Source organism: Electrona antarctica, assembly GCF_951216825.1.
Source record: "Electrona antarctica genome assembly, chromosome: 7".
Taxonomy (NCBI): domain Eukaryota; kingdom Metazoa; phylum Chordata; class Actinopteri; order Myctophiformes; family Myctophidae; genus Electrona; species Electrona antarctica.
In genome coordinates, this window is record NC_136812.1 from 21,975,766 (window position 1) to 21,993,539 (window position 17,774).

At 42.6% G+C, this 17,774-nt stretch overlaps 1 protein-coding gene across 1 annotated transcript in view; it reads left to right on the forward strand.

Moving 5' to 3' along the window:
- The window catches only part of LOC306926640 (contactin-associated protein-like 4), a 146,293-nt gene that overhangs the window by 89,750 nt on the left and 38,769 nt on the right, over positions 1-17,774 (forward strand). Inside the window, exons 8-13 of the mRNA XM_079506011.1 lie at positions 1,941-2,217; positions 2,467-2,616; positions 6,173-6,344; positions 14,608-14,714; positions 15,797-15,916; positions 17,510-17,710. Of these exons, the coding sequence (XP_079362137.1) occupies positions 1,941-2,217; positions 2,467-2,616; positions 6,173-6,344; positions 14,608-14,714; positions 15,797-15,916; positions 17,510-17,710 (1,027 nt within the window). The remainder of the gene's footprint in view (positions 1-1,940; positions 2,218-2,466; positions 2,617-6,172; positions 6,345-14,607; positions 14,715-15,796; positions 15,917-17,509; positions 17,711-17,774) is intronic.

The following is a 17,774-nucleotide window of genomic DNA, read 5'->3' on the forward strand; positions in this document are numbered from 1 at the left end:
TCCCACTGGGCATAAACTATCTCCGGGTCATTGGCGACACACACGGAAAGTTTGAAGACAATCGGTCAGATGGTATCTGAGTTATGCCCAGGAGAGACATTGGCACACACGCACAGGTTTCTGTAATTTATAGATACTGTAGATACCTTCATTAAATGTCATCTACACCCAAATATCTACTGGGTGAAACATGTCCAGACCATCCAGTATAATCAGCTTATTGAAGAGCTTATCGGATCACTGTAAAAAGGATAGTAAAACATAACATAAAATGCATCTCCCCCAAGTTATGTCTTTCATCCTCTGGAATATTAAAGCTACCAGTTACTGTGGCTAATGGGAGAATAACCGATCTTAATTGTGTACCGATTGATATTTGAATTATTGCAATTTTAGTAATATGGCTCAGGAGAATTTTTTATTCTGCTGTCAGACAGCATATATGCTGTATGCTAATATGTGTTTAAGTTACTGTCATAAATATTCCAGACTCCAAATACTTTACCCACATGACTTAGAAATCAGTGCCACGTCTGAACGATGGTATGGACCATAACTAAAACCTATTCCAGAAGAAATATTACATAATAATCCATTCTGGTTATTTGTTGCACTGTGGTACTTTGCAGAGCGCTCTTATGAGACATTAAGCAAATAGGTGAGGGCGGCGCGCACACTGGCGGTAGTCAGTTTATTATTCTATAATGGAGTCAGCCATAATGGATACAATATTTCTACTTGGCATCCTCAGTTTCAGTGTGTCATTATTATGGGATTTTATTATTTCCATCTGGTTTTTTTTTAATGTATTTTCAGTTCAGTGGAAGACATCTTGTAAAGTATTTGTCACAAACAATGCAATTGCTTGTGACTTGATCTACTTTAAGGAGTATAAAACACATTCTCCAGTTGGTAATCTACCGATATCTGTCATGCAGATTCAAGGCGGCTCATTAAGAAAGTCTCTTTCAAGTTGCTTGAAAGACAGGAGTGGAAGAAGGTGAATTAAAAGTTGACACGATTTCTTTATTTTTCTCAAACGTTGATGAATTATGCAATACAGTCTTTTAGCTCATGATGGTTTGGACAGCTCAATCACAGGTGCATGTTGGATCCTTTTTTGATTCTCACAATGACCGCTCTCAGAAATATTACAGGGGCAATGGAAGTATTGTAATTTGACACTTATTATTATTCTATTTTCTGCCTGATCTGATTTTGCACTTGCTAGCAAACTATTACAATAGGAGATATGAAACGGGGAGAGCGGTTGCAAGGGCTGGCGCCAATTTTGTCATCTTATACCCAATGGAAGTCTTGACCTCAACACATAAGGTATACTGTAACAGCTGGCCCTTGTTGATGTAGACTGAACCTAGACCATAATTATATTGCAGTAGCTATAGTTAGTCCTTTCAACAGCAGATTGTGTAACTGGTGCTTTTTCAGCAGATATGTATCGTATGGGGTCCCGGATTGGGAATATGGATGATGATGTATCACTGCTGTTGACTCAGCAAGTTTTAATGTCCCTACCAACAGTCAAGGCTGTCCCCTCCCCTCCCCTCCCCTCCCCTCCCCTCCCCTCCCCTCCCCTCCTGTCTGTCTGTCTGTGTCTCTCTCTCTCTCTCTCTCTCTCTCTCTCTCTCTCTCTCTCTCTCTCTCTCTCTCATATACTCTCTTACCTAACACAGGCACTGACCCCTAAGCTATGTTGTAGGACATTGATGTTGCTTCGCTCATGCTGATCTAAATATGGGTGTTACAATTATCCGTATCCCGTCCCATCAGACTTGCTGATGAGACCCCTAGTGACATCGGGTCACAACTGCGACTAATTAATATTCATGTTTTGTTATCTCTTTCATAATCAGTTTTCCTGTCCCTCCTCTAGCGTCCCCACCTCTTTTACCTTCCTCTTCTGTGTTTCACTCCCTCAGGGCAACGTGACCTTTTCTTGTGTTGAGCCAATTTCGGTGGCTGTGACATTCACGGGCTCCCACAGCTTCCTACAGCTGCCGGGAGCCCCGGCGTTAGCAGCGCCGGCGGTCATGACAGTGGAGCTCCAGTTCCGTACGTGGAACAATGCCGGGCTGCTGCTGACTTATGACCTCCCGCAGTTGAAGGCCGCGGTCTGGCTGTACCTGGACGAGGCCAGCCTCCGTGTTCAGATCCACAAGGCTGACAGCGACAGGGCCCTTGTGGAGCTCAGCACAGGTCAGTCTTAAGATGAATCAAACCGTGAACAGGATCACAAGACTGACGGGGAGAGCTTTTGGGAGCTAATGTCAGTGTGATGACCATGGACACAGAAGGTTCAGTCTTGTCTGGTCATAATATAAGGTGTGTGTGTGTGTGTGTGTGTGTGTGTGTGTGTGTGTGTGTGTGTGTGTGTGTGTGTGTGTGTGTGTGTGTGTGTGTGTGTGTGTGTGTGTGTGTGTGTGTGTGTGTGTGTGTGTGTGTCAGGTAAGGGGCTGAATGACGGACAGTGGCATTCTGTAGAGCTGAGCTGGAGACGAGGTCATCTGACTGCCGCTGTGGATAGAACAGAAGGACCTACATCTCACACCAGCCTACCTATTGCTTTTAACACAGGAAGTTCCTTGTTCTTTGGCGGTAAGAAACAAATAATAATAAAACTGTATTTGTATAACACTTTTCAAAATTAGGTTTAGAAAGTGCTTCAGTTCTTCAGTTTGCACTCACAGAAATAAGCAGCAAACAAGTGAAATAAATAACAAGAACGACCTAGAGAGAGAGTGGGGGGCCCACATCAAAGTCTAGCTGTCAAATGTCCATTCCTCTCGTTAAAGTTTTATAAAAAGTCGTTTTTTTAAAAGATGTTTTAAAAGTAGACAACAAAGATTATTAGGGCTCCAAGTGTGGAGCCCTTCCGGCAAAATGCCCTTCTGCCCCTCTGTTACAAACCTAGTCCCAGGGGGCCGAGAGTAATAGCTTGTCAGCAGATCTAAGATTGCAGGGACCTCTTACAGGTCAGAAGGTCAGAGATGTAAGCAGGTGCAAGCCGTTCAATGATTTAAAATTTCAAAATCCATTCTGAACGCCACGGGTAGCCAGTGCAGTGAGGCAAGAACAGGGCTGGTCACATTTTCTGGTTCTTGTAAGAACCGTAGCTGCAGTAGGCCTATACAGTACTTTGAACGAGTTGGAGGTGGGTCATCGTTTTTTTGAGGGAGTCCAGTTATCCAATTAAAATTACACAGTAAAATGCCTCAGTGTTCATTTAACTCTCAATTAAACACTAAACTTACACTGCATAATGTTAACTTATAACTAATTTATCTTTGGGGGCAATAGTTTTCACTTGGGCTTTACTGTAGCATGAAAGTGATGATCTAATGTTACTTCAAATAGTAAAATTAAATTATTACTAGATGTGAATGGAGACATGCGCCTTATATGAGCATGACATTATTACTAGATGTGACTGGAGACATGCGCCTTATATGAGCATGATAACATGCCCACATGCACTTTGCTTATCAAATCCAATAGTCAAGTCACTATCTACAGTAGATCTCAGAATGAGCCTGACTGGGCTGCACTACAGTACATGCAAAACTGCATGAAGACTGACTTTAAAGGACCACTTTTCAACTTCTCTTCCTATAATTGGTCCTAACTAATGTTCATGATAAAATACCACAATTCTTTCCTACTCAGTCTGTGTCTCATAGGAGGGCTGTGGGCAGTTCAGAAACCCGTCCACCAGTGACATCATCGATGGTGAATCCAAGCTAATAGAAACGGCAGGCTTTCTTTTCCTGAAAAGTTGCAATGCAAAAGTTGAAGCCATCGTTCTCACGATAATACAAATCTAAATATATTTTAAAACAAATCTTGTTTTAAAAAAAATCTGCCTAATGATGATGTCACTGGTGGACGGGTGTCCGAACTGCCCAAAGCCTTCCTATGAGACACAGACTGAGTAGGAAAAAATGGTGGTGTTTTATCATGAACATTAGTGAGGACCAATTATATGAAGAGATGTTGAAAAGTGGTGAAGTGGTCCTTTAACCCATTCAGGCCTGACGTCGAAATTTAAAAAAAAAAGTTTTCTAAATCATGACAATTTTCGGCAAGATTTGAGGCACATTTTAACGATTTGTCAAAAATAGCAGACCTACAAGTTCATAGCGCGCCACTCGGTGGCGCGCTATGAGCTTGTAGATCTGCTATTTTTCAATAGCTAAATTATAACATAATGTTTAAAACGCTAACGCTAACGTGACATGGATGCGTTCCAGGTCTCAATGGATTAAGTACTACCCATTTTGTAAAATTATAAACCATGAGTAATTACTGTAATATAGTTCATGCTGTGTTGGAGAAACTCATATTGAGCCATAAAAATAAACCCCACAGGAATATTTCATTAATTTCAATTGCCGTGAATAAGTGCTGATGTGCCCATTTCTGATTACATAAAAGCCATGGAGATGCTCAGTTATCAACAGAGCTATTCTATATTGTCAATAACATTGCTATCTTGTTTGATTACTTTAAATAAGACACTGCTTCTTAACTTGGGGTCCAGAGACCTGCAGGGGCACCCATCTAAATGATTGATAGTTAGAAACCAAATGGACGCTTATTGGTCTGTAATGCAGAGAGTGTACAAATGAAAACAAAGGACCATTACGGCTCCATATTGTTGTAATTTTTACACTCTCAAGAGTTCAATTAACACTTTTTAGAGTGGGGTCCATAGTGGGGGATCTGTGGCCTAATCAAGTCTTGAAATTAAAACGTAATAAATCTTCTACATACAGTGTCGATATGCATGTAACATGTACTCGCCCACATCACATGTGGACACAAATGCATTCTCTTAAAAGGTAACCACATGGCAACACCACAGATGACCTTTCAGCATGCCTGAATGAATAATGGAACTAATTTATAACAGCTGCTCTTGAAGCCCTATAGGGCAAAGCAGTGGGGGCCAATTTGTGGTTCCACCGATCCAAAGCCCATTAATTTTGCCCATAGAGATTTCCCAAAATATTTATATAAATAAAAATAATATTATATAAACAATTATCAACAATAATCAATTATTTTAAGCCACAGAGGCTCCTGGTGAATCATGGCCATAAAACATTATATTTAATTGTATGATCTTATACTATATTTAAATGTAGGGTAAGTGATTTTCTTTGGTTAAAATAAGTGTTAAAAAGCTCTATATTGTATAGCTCTATATTACCTGAAATTTTGTTTTCTGTTTATTAATAAATACCCTCAGTTTTGCGGTTTTCCAAAAACTTAAACTTCGGGCAGAACCACCAGGCTCTAGGTGGGTGGCCATCTGCCTCGACCATGTCGAGGCCGTGTCTTAATGACATACCCAAAATACATGCGTCAGGTTGAGTAATATATTCTAGGCAAAAACACTGGCTGGCTGAGCCTCTGTCACACCTTCAATCTGTTAAATATGTAACACGCAATCAGCATAAGAATGTAATTTTCTGTGCTGCAGCCCAGAGCAGGGCGAGGGTAATGTGATACCATCAATGTGGAAAGCACTGACATGGTACATTTATGAAGCAGCTCTTATTGACGTGACACGGTATGAATAAACCCAAGCGCTGTTGACCCCTGTTTTAAATTCCAATGGGTTACACTGGAACCTACAACTGTATGCTTCTGCATATAACAAAAACAAAATCTGCGTAATTGTAGTTATGAAATATCGATTTCATGACAACAGTAGCCAATCATATCGACCACCACTGCAGTAACAGGTATCCAATAGTAGTATCTCATGAACTTTTATCAAATTGAAGTTGAAATGCCTACCTCAAAATGTGTATGTAGGCTAACTATGTATCATTATGGAGTTGTTTGATTATCTTAAAGGATAATTTTCACCACAAAATCATATTTATATATCATAATTTGATTTAGCACGACATACGTACAATAGCTCAATAGTGGAACATGGCCATTATTTATGCCATTACAGTATCGTATGAACTTTACAGTGATTTCACCCTGAGATCACATTGGTATGGATAGAAGGTTTAACAGAACTAACAGCATAATTACAGTATACGCCGTTTCTCACTAACTGTTGTCCAGCTGCAGACAGTTGTGTTATCCTCTATGCCGTTTTATTGGTTCACTGTCATACATTTTTCTTATTTAGGGTGTCCTGCTGAGAACAGCAGTCCAGAGTGTAGGAACCCTTTTAACGTCTTCCAGGGCTGCATGCGGTTCCTGACTCTGAATGGAAAACCTGTGGATCTTATCCTGGTGCAGCAAAGACTACTGGGAAATTACAGCCATCTGCAGATTGACATGTGTGGCATCATTGACAGGTCAGTCACAAGTTAACCCACACCTGAGCATGTCACTTCGTGACATGCTCCATATACGGCCAATATAGAATTCATTCCATTTGTTGATCTGACCTCATCTGACCTCATCTAACCCTGTACACTCAAGACACTGCCCCCGCTGCCACCCTTAGATCTCCATATATGAAGCTGTCCTGTTCTGACAATCCATATGTCGATCTGACCTCATCAAACCTTGTACACTCAAGATACGCTCCATATATGGCCAGACCTCATCAAACCCTGTACACGCAAGACACTGCCCCCAGACCTGTTGTTTCAGCGTGATCTTCTCGCCCTCAGGGTGTCTTACTAGTAATAATAATAATAATAATAATAGTAATGATAAACTTTATTTATATAGCACCTTTCATGACATAAAATGCAGGGCAAAGTGCTTTACAGAGAAGAGAAAAACTAAAACGTAAAATTTTATTAAAACACAGAGTAACATTAAGACAATAAAACAATAGCAAAGAACATACAATGGAAGCAAATCAGGCAAAACAGTGAGTACATTAATAAGAACACAGAGGTTTTAAAAACTCAACTAAAAGCAAGAGTGCTGCATTTTGGACAAGTTGTAGTCAGTTGGCATGAGGCCACGCGGCCAGGAGTTGTCATTTTCTGGTCAAACCCCCCCAATTTCAGGTCTAAATTTGGGACCTTGACTGCATTTGTAGTACAATCTTGCAGCGACCCCACATTGTTTCTTCAGGAACAATATTTCTAGTTGTAATATTTTAATTGTAATATAATATTATATATAATATCAAATATTACCTGACCTGTATTGACATGTATATGAACTGTTTGAGAGTGTAAAAGTGCTATATAGTATGCATTATTTTTTATTATGAATAAATAATAGTCATTACATCTACTTTCATTATAATATGATTTAGTTGATCTTATTGGTTTAAAAATATCACGGTGTACTGTATCAGTGTTGGGGTACTTAATTACATTGAACATTTAGCAGTATGAAATTGACAAAAAACAAAATAAAAATGTTAGGTATGATTTGGAAAGTATACATGACTTGAATGAATCTGCAGTCTGCACTGACCTAAAACTTTGCTCTATCCCTTCCAACTTATAGTTCATGCCATATGATGGTTTATGGTTTAACAGCATACAAAATTAAAGCCTTAAGTCAAATGTTCAAATCATAAACTTGACCTTATTTCAGACCATTTTACAAAGCACACAGGCTTCTCAGGTCAGTCAGGTCAAAGTGCCCACTCCTAGTACCCACTCTTCTGGTTTAAATTCATATTTACATACTACTACGCTACTACTAAGCAACAAAATCAACATGCTTATTTGACATACCATGTTAGCCTCTAGAGTTGCTTGATGAACAAGGACCTGTCTCAGCTTTTCTTTGGCGGAGGAGGAAGAAGGTTGACCTTTTCTACAAGTTCTATCTCACTACTAGAACTTTCTGACTGAGGTAGATGCCGTAGATACGATTGTCGGCAGCATCCATTTGTGTTTGTTGTGGACCGGAGAAGCACTAGTCTCGGTCCCAGCCAGGCTTACTCATCTGGGAGAAGCACGGAGTTGAAATGGTTGCTAAGATACGATACTGCATAGTGATTGGCTCTGCTGCATGCCTATGAATAGTAGTGACCAATGAGCTGAGCCTACCGCGTCTGTTCCCACAGCTCAGATAGCTGCCCCTTCTTATTGCTTGTGTGTGTGTCCGTATGTGAGCGAGTGACTGAGAATCACCTAAAGTGCTGTCATTCTTTGACGACCCCAAAATACGGGACTAAGTGCGTACTGTATCAGTTCATTATGGGACAGGTTTTAGTCACCAAATACGGTACGATCCCGTATTTTACGGGACTGTTGGGAACTCTAATCAATGTTTTTGCATTGTATAACGACAGATATGCTCTAATTTGTGCAATGTTTCTAAGATGAAAGAAGGCAGTCTTGGTAGCCTGATTAAAGGAGCATTCAGTGATTTGGCTGATTTGGAAAACCACCCAGTGGTAACAAAATGTGCACATGCACGCTCTACAGTGGGGGGAAGTGCAACAGGCCAACAGCATATGCACCAAGGCCCGCCCCCACTCGATCATGATTGGAGGAAGGCCCCTCTCATCCTGATTGGATGAAGGCTTTGCCACCCGCCACCAAAACTGAAACTAGGGTTTTTGTACCCCAGGGGCTCACTGGGGACAGGGAGGAACTCCTTATATGGTCAGCACACTCTATAGTAGGGAGGACTATCCAGAAAAAAAGAAAAAACTAGAAAAAGTGCCCTTCTGGGCACAGGTCTCCACCAGGAGGATAGGACTGTGTGAGATGTTTGGCAAAATGTTTAGTAGTAATATAAACATGTTTGCCTTGTATGGCAATTGGATGATTTGAGGCATTTTGTTCCAATCAACCTGTTTTGCAAAAATCAACCTGTTGGTGGCGCTATAACAGGCCAATGTGAAAAGGGTGGGATATATTCCTCAGCCTAGTAAGAAAATGTGTGAAAGATTTCACGTAAATTGCATGCTGTGTTCATGATTTGAGGCTTTTGTTCAAAACGGGGCAATCTTGCAAACTGTGAAAGGCAATTATAGCCAATTAGGGTGGAATATGAAATATCGGACAGATCCGACTTGAGCACATGACCATAGAGATACTGTGTAACGATTTGTGAGATTTTTGGACAGAATCTGGAGGAGTAATATCCAAAAATGTGTTTTACAAAAGTCGGCCTCCTGGTGGCGCTATAAAAGGCAGATGCGGAAAATGCAGGTCAAAGGTTTGTCCTTGGCCTCTAGGGAGTGTGCATGCAACGTTTCACGCAGATCGGTGCAGTTTTAGGTAACAGATGTGAAAAGCTGCCTCATGGTGGCGCTATAACAGGCCGTTCTGGAAAATGCGGGGCAGAGGTTCATCGTTGGCATCTAGGGAGTGTGTGTGCAAAGTTTGGCATCGACCGGGTTAACGGTGCCGGAGATTAGCTGGTAACGGACGGACGGAAGGACACACGGACGGACACACACACGGACGGACACACACACGGACGGAGTGCAAAACATACTCTCTCACCATGCCTTCGGCCTGGTGGAGACAACAAGTGATATTTGAATTAAGTCAAATCACTGAATATACCTTTAATGTGAGTTGTCTTTGTGATCTTAAATATTGTTAACATATGTACCTTATGTGTATCTATGTACAGTTGTTTGCTTGTCCACAGCTGCTCAGATTATTATACAGTATGTTATTTAATATTTCAACAAATGCTTGTTACGGAATTCATAGGAAACCCGAACGCAGAACACCAGCAGGAGATAAGGTGAGGTTTAAGAAGTTTTCTTTGCAGAGGATGAATGGGAGTTGAGGAGCGATGGCGAATGACAGGCACTGGCAGGCAAGCGAGCAGGCAGGCAGGCAGGCAGGCAGGCAGGCAGGCAGACGAGCAAAGGAAAGACCATTAGTACAAGCTTTACTAATCAGTAAACTCAGGAGGTCTGAAGCGTGTCACTAGCAGTGGAGCCGAAACAACGATCTGATGATGAGTGGGCGAAGAGCTGTGGTTTATGTGCTGCAGAGGTGATGGATGACATGCTGGCTGAGGGAGGTGAGAAGCTGATTGCAGGCAGGTGTGCAGGATCCAGGTGAGAGAGTGGCAGGACAGGAAGGAACATACACGCACATCCACGCACGCACACGGACACACTCACACACAGAAGCCAAATTACGAGTCACCGGTCTAAGTAATATAGTGTCCTGCTTGTTAAAACTGGAAGAGATAGTGAAATGTGCTACCTATGAAAACAGTGATCATAGCAACTATATTGCCAGTTGAGAAATGTTACTGTTGGACATTTCTGCAAACCACTGACAGGTTGCATGTCAACATTTACGTTTATGGTTCGGTACATTGCATGTCAACGTTTTTTGTGATTTAAAAAAAAAAAGTCCAGCGCTTTCCCAAAGAACGTTTTCTCTGGGAACCAGGCTGGATCAAAGCTGATAAAGCAGTTTATTTGGCAGTTTTTCAGTCCTAAACTCTATTAGGTTTCTATTTCAACGCTGTCTTTATTTTTTATAAATAATAGCCTACTCCCCCATCTGTATTCCTCTGCCCTTTTTCCTTAAATTGCACACTCAATATAAATATTTGCACATGTGATAGGACTTACAAATTAAATAATTTTGATTATTTTATCCATTTGTAACTAACAGTTTATAAATGTAACCAAATGGCCAGTTGTGTGCGGTGTAGTTTCAGTATTATGTATAGATCACAGGTTCCTTGTGTAAAACAGATCGTATCTCTCTCCTCTGTGATGAGGCTACAGTATACATCTCTGCCTTGCCACACGGAATGGAAAAGATGCGAGAGCCCTCCCTGAAGATGTGTGTTGTACTGTGCTGTGAAAAGCCTGCTAATAAGAGGCACACTTGAGATCATGAATCCCACCGGTGGCTGCCTTGTGGACAGAAGAGCTAATGTGAGTCAAGGGCTTTCCAGTGAATATCGGCTGCTCAGTTGCCACCAGCATTCTGAGCTTTAGCTTGCAAGTACTACCAGCTTGTATCCACTTGAGAGTGGATCGCTTTCAGCCTCCAACACGCATGAAGACATAAAGCCAATTGGCTTTTTCTTTGTGTGTATGTGTGTGGGGGTGGGGGGGGGGTGTTGAGGGGTGTTGAGGGGTGGAGAAATAAAACATGATCACAATAACACCCCAATCCTGAGAAGGTCCCAGGGGTTGATATTTGTAAAGTCTCTGAGATATATCAACACAGGATTTATTGTGTCTGGTCAGAATGAATGGTTGCTGTCCAAGGTTCTGAAATCCTTTCTCAGGCTGATGGCATGGGTTAGTTGCTGTCCAGGTGCTGAAATCACTTCTCTGATATCATGGCTGACAACAGGTATTCAGAAAGTATTGTGTGTGTGTGACATATGTGCGGACCTGACGTAGCCCATATTTTGTTGCACATTTTGGACATTTTGTGTGTGTGCGTGCGTGCGTGCGTGCGTGCATTACTTTCTGTCTGCCTTCTGTATGGTAAAATCATTTAACTCTGACAATGTAAAAAAAGAAAGAAAAAAAACCCTAACCCACTGTCAGAGTTATATTCCCATGGAGGATTTTACAGTGTGTCTGTGAATAGTGTGTGTTTTGAAGTGAGACTAATGCAGCTTGGCTCTGTGTTATTAGTAGGAAAGGACCTGCCTTGTGTCACCTTTCAGACAGGCACGCACGCACGCACGCACGCACGCACGCACGCACGCACGGGTTGTCCTTCATGGTGCCATTGTTATTTTCTGTCCTTTTGTGTGCGTGCTCACATGTGCGTGTCTAGGAGCGGGTGCAGACATAAAGGAAGGATAAAAATACATACCTTTACCCCCATTCTGTTGCCACCTCTATTGTCTTTCTTTGTCTCCTTGTATTTATCTTTCACCTTTTACCTCTCTCTCTCTCTCTCTCTTTCTCTCTCTCTCTCTCTCTCTCTCTCTCTCTCTCTCTCTCTCTCTCTCTCTCTCTCTCTCTCTCTCTCTCTCTCTCTCTTTCTTTCTCTTTCTCTTTCTCTCGTGCTGAATGTAAAGGTTTCAGAGGACTTTGCAGTATATAGTGTAGCTTTCCCAGTAATGGTGTAGCCCACAAGCAATGGCATATGCTGTCAGTTTAGCCAGAGGCAGCAATAAAACCTGGAGAGATTGGATATAAGCGCTATGATCCACACCGCGAGTCAGCAACCTGTTAGTTAAGCTTGGCCCTCATGAGAGATTTACAGTGGACTGTGTTAGTTAAGAGTTAAGCTTGCAACTCTCCTGCCTTGTACTGTAAGCCAGGCACCCTAGAGATTTATAGTGGAACAAGCACTCTGATACAGGCTACAACATCATAACACTGTTTGTATCATTCTATATGTCTCTCTCTCTCTCTCTCTGTCTCTCTCTCTCTCTCTCTCTCTCTCTCTCTCTCTCTCTCTCTTTCTCTCTCTCTCTCTCCCTCTCTCTCTCTCTCCCTCCCTCTCCCTCTCTATTTATTTTCATTCCAACTTTTTTTTTAAATTCCATACACCTATGCCTCTAAATTTCATTTTATCCAGATCTACATGCTGGCCTTGTTCTTTTCCTTAGAAATCAAACATTTAAATGTGAAACTGAAACTGTTTATCCACAGTGATTTACAGTAAAATGATGACAACAGCAGATGAGATTGCTATCTCAAGCAGACAATATAGTTCAAGCAATGGTCAAAGTCAAAGTCCATCTACAGAGATGCAGCCAATATTCCTCTGATCCTTCTGAGAGCCACTCCATCTCTCAGTGAAAGCAGCAATATGAGGGATGCATATGTTGATCTCAACTGAGCTCAGCTGTTTTTTGGACTGCTGACTCTCCCTTTCACAGTCTCACATTATGCATTTCACAATAGAAGCTATCCATCAACAGATAAATAGCATGCAGATCTTCAGTACATCCTAGGACTCATTTTAACAAATAAAACATTATTTTAATCAATTATTTCTAATATAACCATGCAGCACATCTGCAGTGGATGGGGAGCAGTGGCGGTTAGAATGTTCCACGGGCCCTGAGGCGAGATTGACAGCCCAGGCCTCCCTTACTACCCCCCCCCCCCCCCTCAGTTGCAGCATACCTGAGGCAATGAATATACGCTCCCTTACTACCCCCGCTCCCTTACTTACCGCTCCCTTACTACCCCCCCTCAGTTCCCTTACTCCCTTACTCCCGCTCCCTTACTTACCGCTCCCTTACTACCCCCCCTCAGTTCCCTTACTCCCTTACTCCCGCTCCCTTACTTACCGCTCCCTTACTACCCCCCCTCAGTTCCCTTACTCCCGCTCCCTTACTTACCGCTCCCTTACTACCCCCCCCTCAGTTCCCTTACTCCCTTACTCCCGCTCCCTTACTTACCGCTCCTTTACTACCCCCCCCTCAGTTGCAGCATACCTGAGGCAATGAATATACACAATGAATATACACAATGAATATACACAATCGAAAATCACGCTACATGTCGAAATGTCCATAACCATTCCTAACGGAGCTAATCAAATACTGGAGGGTGTTTACTCCATCTATCTTGCCCTCTTTTGAAAGTGCCCATGGTAATTTTATGTCTTGTTGTGACTGTTCAAAGAATCAAAACTCAACTTTAGCAGGCGATTGCAGAGCAGGGCTAACAGCCACACCGGACAGACCGGCCAGAGTAAATCCGTCTGTAGCCTACTCTAACGTGCAGCCAGCCAGTAAGCAGCCCAGTTTAAACACTCTATTTCCTGCCTGCGCCATGAAGGGCCCTTCACAATAAAGCGTCTCCCTTTACCTCCCAATGAACAACATTTTACACTGCGCTTATTATTGACAGGAAATGTAGTCTTAGTCGCGGTATTAAACAGCGTGTGTTAGAGAGAGAGAGAGAGAATACAGTTTACTACCACGCATCGGAGCGGCCGGCCGGGCCCTCCCCCCCGCGGGCCCCGAGGCTACTGCCTCTACGATATCACCGCACCTGATGGGGAGGTTTCCCTACGGTAATCTACTAGTATTTGAAGTCTCCGAAACTAACACTATCCCTAACCCTAACCTCTTAAGTTCCGGCCACGTAGGTCGCTAACCCTAACCTCAGTCTTAACCGGCCACGCCTCAGTCTTAACCGGCCACGTAGGTTGCTAACCCTAACCTCAGTATTAACCGGCCACGTAGGTCACGTAGTTATTTAAAGCAGACGGCACCCAGGTTTGGACACTACTGCTATTACCTGTCTGTCCTTGCGATATTGAGACAATTTGGACAAAACAAGTTTGGACTGTAGCGGATAAAGAAATATTCTATGTTCTCTGGTCTATGTTAGAAGGAGGATCCTTGCATGTATTCCATTGTATTACCGTGTAAAAAAACTCTGTTTGAAATTAGTTTAGTGCTGTGTTGAATATTATGTTCTACAAGGTTCACTGAAAGTTAACATTTCAAACAATGCTTTCTGTGCACATTTCAGAACACACCTTCTCTCAATGTGTAAAGAGGAGAATGGAAGTCTTGTTATGTTCACTTACAGCTGTTTTATTCATACATTGCCAAAGGCGTTCCTGAAGAATCCTCTTCACACATGCACACTTCACACTTCACACTAGAAAGTTTGTTTTAACAACAAATAAACTATCTGTCTCTGTCTCCCCCCTCTCTCTCTCTCTCTCTCTCTCTCTCTCTCTCTCTCTCTCTCTCTCTCTCTCTCAGGTGCTCGCCCAGTCATTGTGAGCATGGAAGCAGATGTATTCAATCATGGAGCACTTTCCACTGTAACTGTTCCAACAGTGGCTACAGAGGAGCCACCTGCCACTCCTGTAAGTGTAAGCAACCGGAGCCAAGATTAAGACCTGGTTGTCTGTATATTGGCTCAGCTGGCTCAGTTCAAAGATTATTTATATTTACTGAGTAAAGGTCCATGTGTCTAAACTGAATGTTGCTAATATACTGTAGCTTTGAGCATTTTAACTAAAAGAAAAATATTATATATATCCTGTTTCACAACTTGAGCTGAGAGAGAGAGAGCTAGGGAGAGGGAGGAAGACATGCGGCAAGATGCGGGGACTGGTTCCCAATGTGGGGTGAGGGACCCTCAGTGGTCCTTGCGGGTGTCCCAGCTTGATGGTCAGCTTGAGGGTTTTTTTTACAGCAGGGGTTCTCAACGTTTTTGGCTGGGGACCCCCGGAAATGCTTTGGCCATGTCTTGCAATTTAGGCATAAATTAATCCAGAGCGATTTACAGTAAGCAAGAATAAATAAAAAAAATAGTAATACACTATACAAAGAATTGTCATCATGAAACATACGTAAGCTAAGAACCTAACTGTGGAATATCTATATAATGAAACTATGCATATATACTATATAGTGCTATGTCTACATCAAAATGCTATCTGAGTTAGATAAGTTGAGCCTTTGCATACGCCTGTAAGGTTGTCAGGCTAGGGCAAGTGCTACGGGCTAGCATGGGTGAGTGCAATTAAAGAACTCTATGTGCTTGTATTGAATCAAGCCACACAGTCCTGTGGTGAAATCATTACTCAGATCTTTAATGGCAACTTAGTGCTTGTCAAATCCATAAAACACAAGAGAGGTTCCCCCCACACACACCATAACAAGGGAATGTCTTGGAATGTACTGTACAATAGGAATGTACAATAGTGTAGGAATTTCTCTTAAACTTGAAATGGATCGATTTTTTGCAGCCTGATAATCCACCGAGGATCATTACCACTGACTTAGTAAAACACAGGAAAATTGTTCCATTTAGTTATATTTATACATTCCGAGTTAACCATTTTGAGTTACCACTTCAACTATATTTTATACTTAGTCATTCAATGGTGCTGCGATGATGTTACTGTTGATTTCCCTGAGCTTGATTAACTTGTCTCCTCAGCTGTGTATGAGCCATCATGTGAGGCCTATAAACATAAAGGCAACACGTCGGGGCATTACTACATCGATGTGGATGGCAGTGGACCAATCAAACCCCAGCGTATCTACTGCAATATGACAAGTAAGTTGTGTGTGTGCGCGTGCGCGTGTGCGTGTGCGTGTGCGTGTGCGTGTGCGTGTGTGTGTGTGTGTGTGTGTGTGTGTGTGTGTGTGTGTGTGTGTGTGTGTGTGTGTGTGTGTGTGTGTGTGTGTGCGTGCGTGCGTGCGTGCGTGCGTGCGTGCGTGCGTGCGTGCGTGCGTGCGTGCGTGCGTGCGTGCGTGCGTGCGTGCGTGCGTGCGTGCGTGCGTGCGTGTGTGTGCGCACACACACACCTCCACCCTGTAGCAATTACATGTTCACACAGTCACATTCAGTAACTCAGTGACTTTGATTGGGGGCCAGACTATTATTAAATCTGTTCCAAAAACAGATTTCTCATTTGACCGCATCAAGAAAGACTCGTTGTCAGGAGAAGTCTGAGATAATTTGTTAGAACTGAACTGACATGCCTCCCCCTTGTTTCCCACAATTTATAATTTAGCAGACACTCTTAATCCAGAACGATTTACAGTAAGCAAGAACAAAAACATGGTAATACATCATATACATAATAATAGTCATCATGAATCATACGTAAGTTAAGAACCTAACTGTGGAATATCTATATATTGAAACTGCGTATATACTATAGAGGGCTATGTCTACATGAAATGCTATTTAAGTTACATACGTTGAGCTAGCTCCGTTTGGAACCTCTATATCTATGCTGCTACGCTTTAGCTCCGAGATGACTCTGAGGTTCCGTGTCAGGATATCCCTGCACAGGTCGAAACGGGCTCTAACTGGGTCGAGCCCGTCCACAAACAGTGGCGAAACAGTATCAAACGTAAACGTAAACGTTTCCAAAAGTAAATGTATCAGAACCGAGATACAGTTGATACATTTTAGGCCGGCAGTTAACATTTTTAGTCCGGCGTCAAACAACTTCTTAAATCAGGCTTAAAATAAAAATGTAGTCCAGTCAACCACCGTTCGCATGCGCAGTACTGCTTCCGTAAGATTGCATTGGGAAAACATGGTACTGGCTGACAAACAACTGCTTTGTAAGCGCTTGTTTTACCCCAGACTTAAAATGTTACGTGCCGGCCTTAAGTTTATCAACTGTATCTCGGTTCTGATACCTTTACTTTTTGAAAAGAGTACTGTTTGATACTGTTCGTGGATGGGCTCGACCCAGCTAGAGCCCATTTCATCCTGTGCAGGGATATCCTGACACGGAACCTCATCTCGGAGCTAAAGCGTAGCAGCGTAGATATTGAGATTCCAAACGGAGCTAACGCTGAGCCTTTGCATACGCCTGTAAGGCTACGGCAAGTGCTACGGCAAGTGCTACGGCAAGTGCTACGGGCTAAGATGGAGTCTGAAGAGGTGGGTTTTCAGACTACGGCGGAAGATTGGGAGTGAGTCTGTAGTTCTGATTGCAATGGGAAGTGCATTCCATAGTTTTGGAGCCAGAAGGGAGAAGAGTTTGGGACGTGTGGAGCATTTCCCCACATCATTTAGCATCATTAACATTTGCATAATTGTGAATACTGAATATCATTTTTTCTCATGTTCTCACTTACATTCAGTAATCTCTCTCTCTCTCTCTCTCTGTCTGACGTTACCCCTCAGATGAAAAGACATGGATGGTGATCCAGCATAACAACACAGAGCTGACGAGAGTACGAGCGTTCCCCGGGAGAAATCAGCATGAAGTCCACTTTGACTACTCGTCTGAGGAGGAGCAGCTTGCAGCCATCATCAGCCAATCGGAGCACTGTGAACAGGAACTGTCCTACCACTGCAGGAAGTCCCGTCTCCTCAACACACCAGGTAAGACATAGATATATATAAGAAAGCTAGATGGCTCACCCGCGCTGCTGGCCAATGAGAGCGA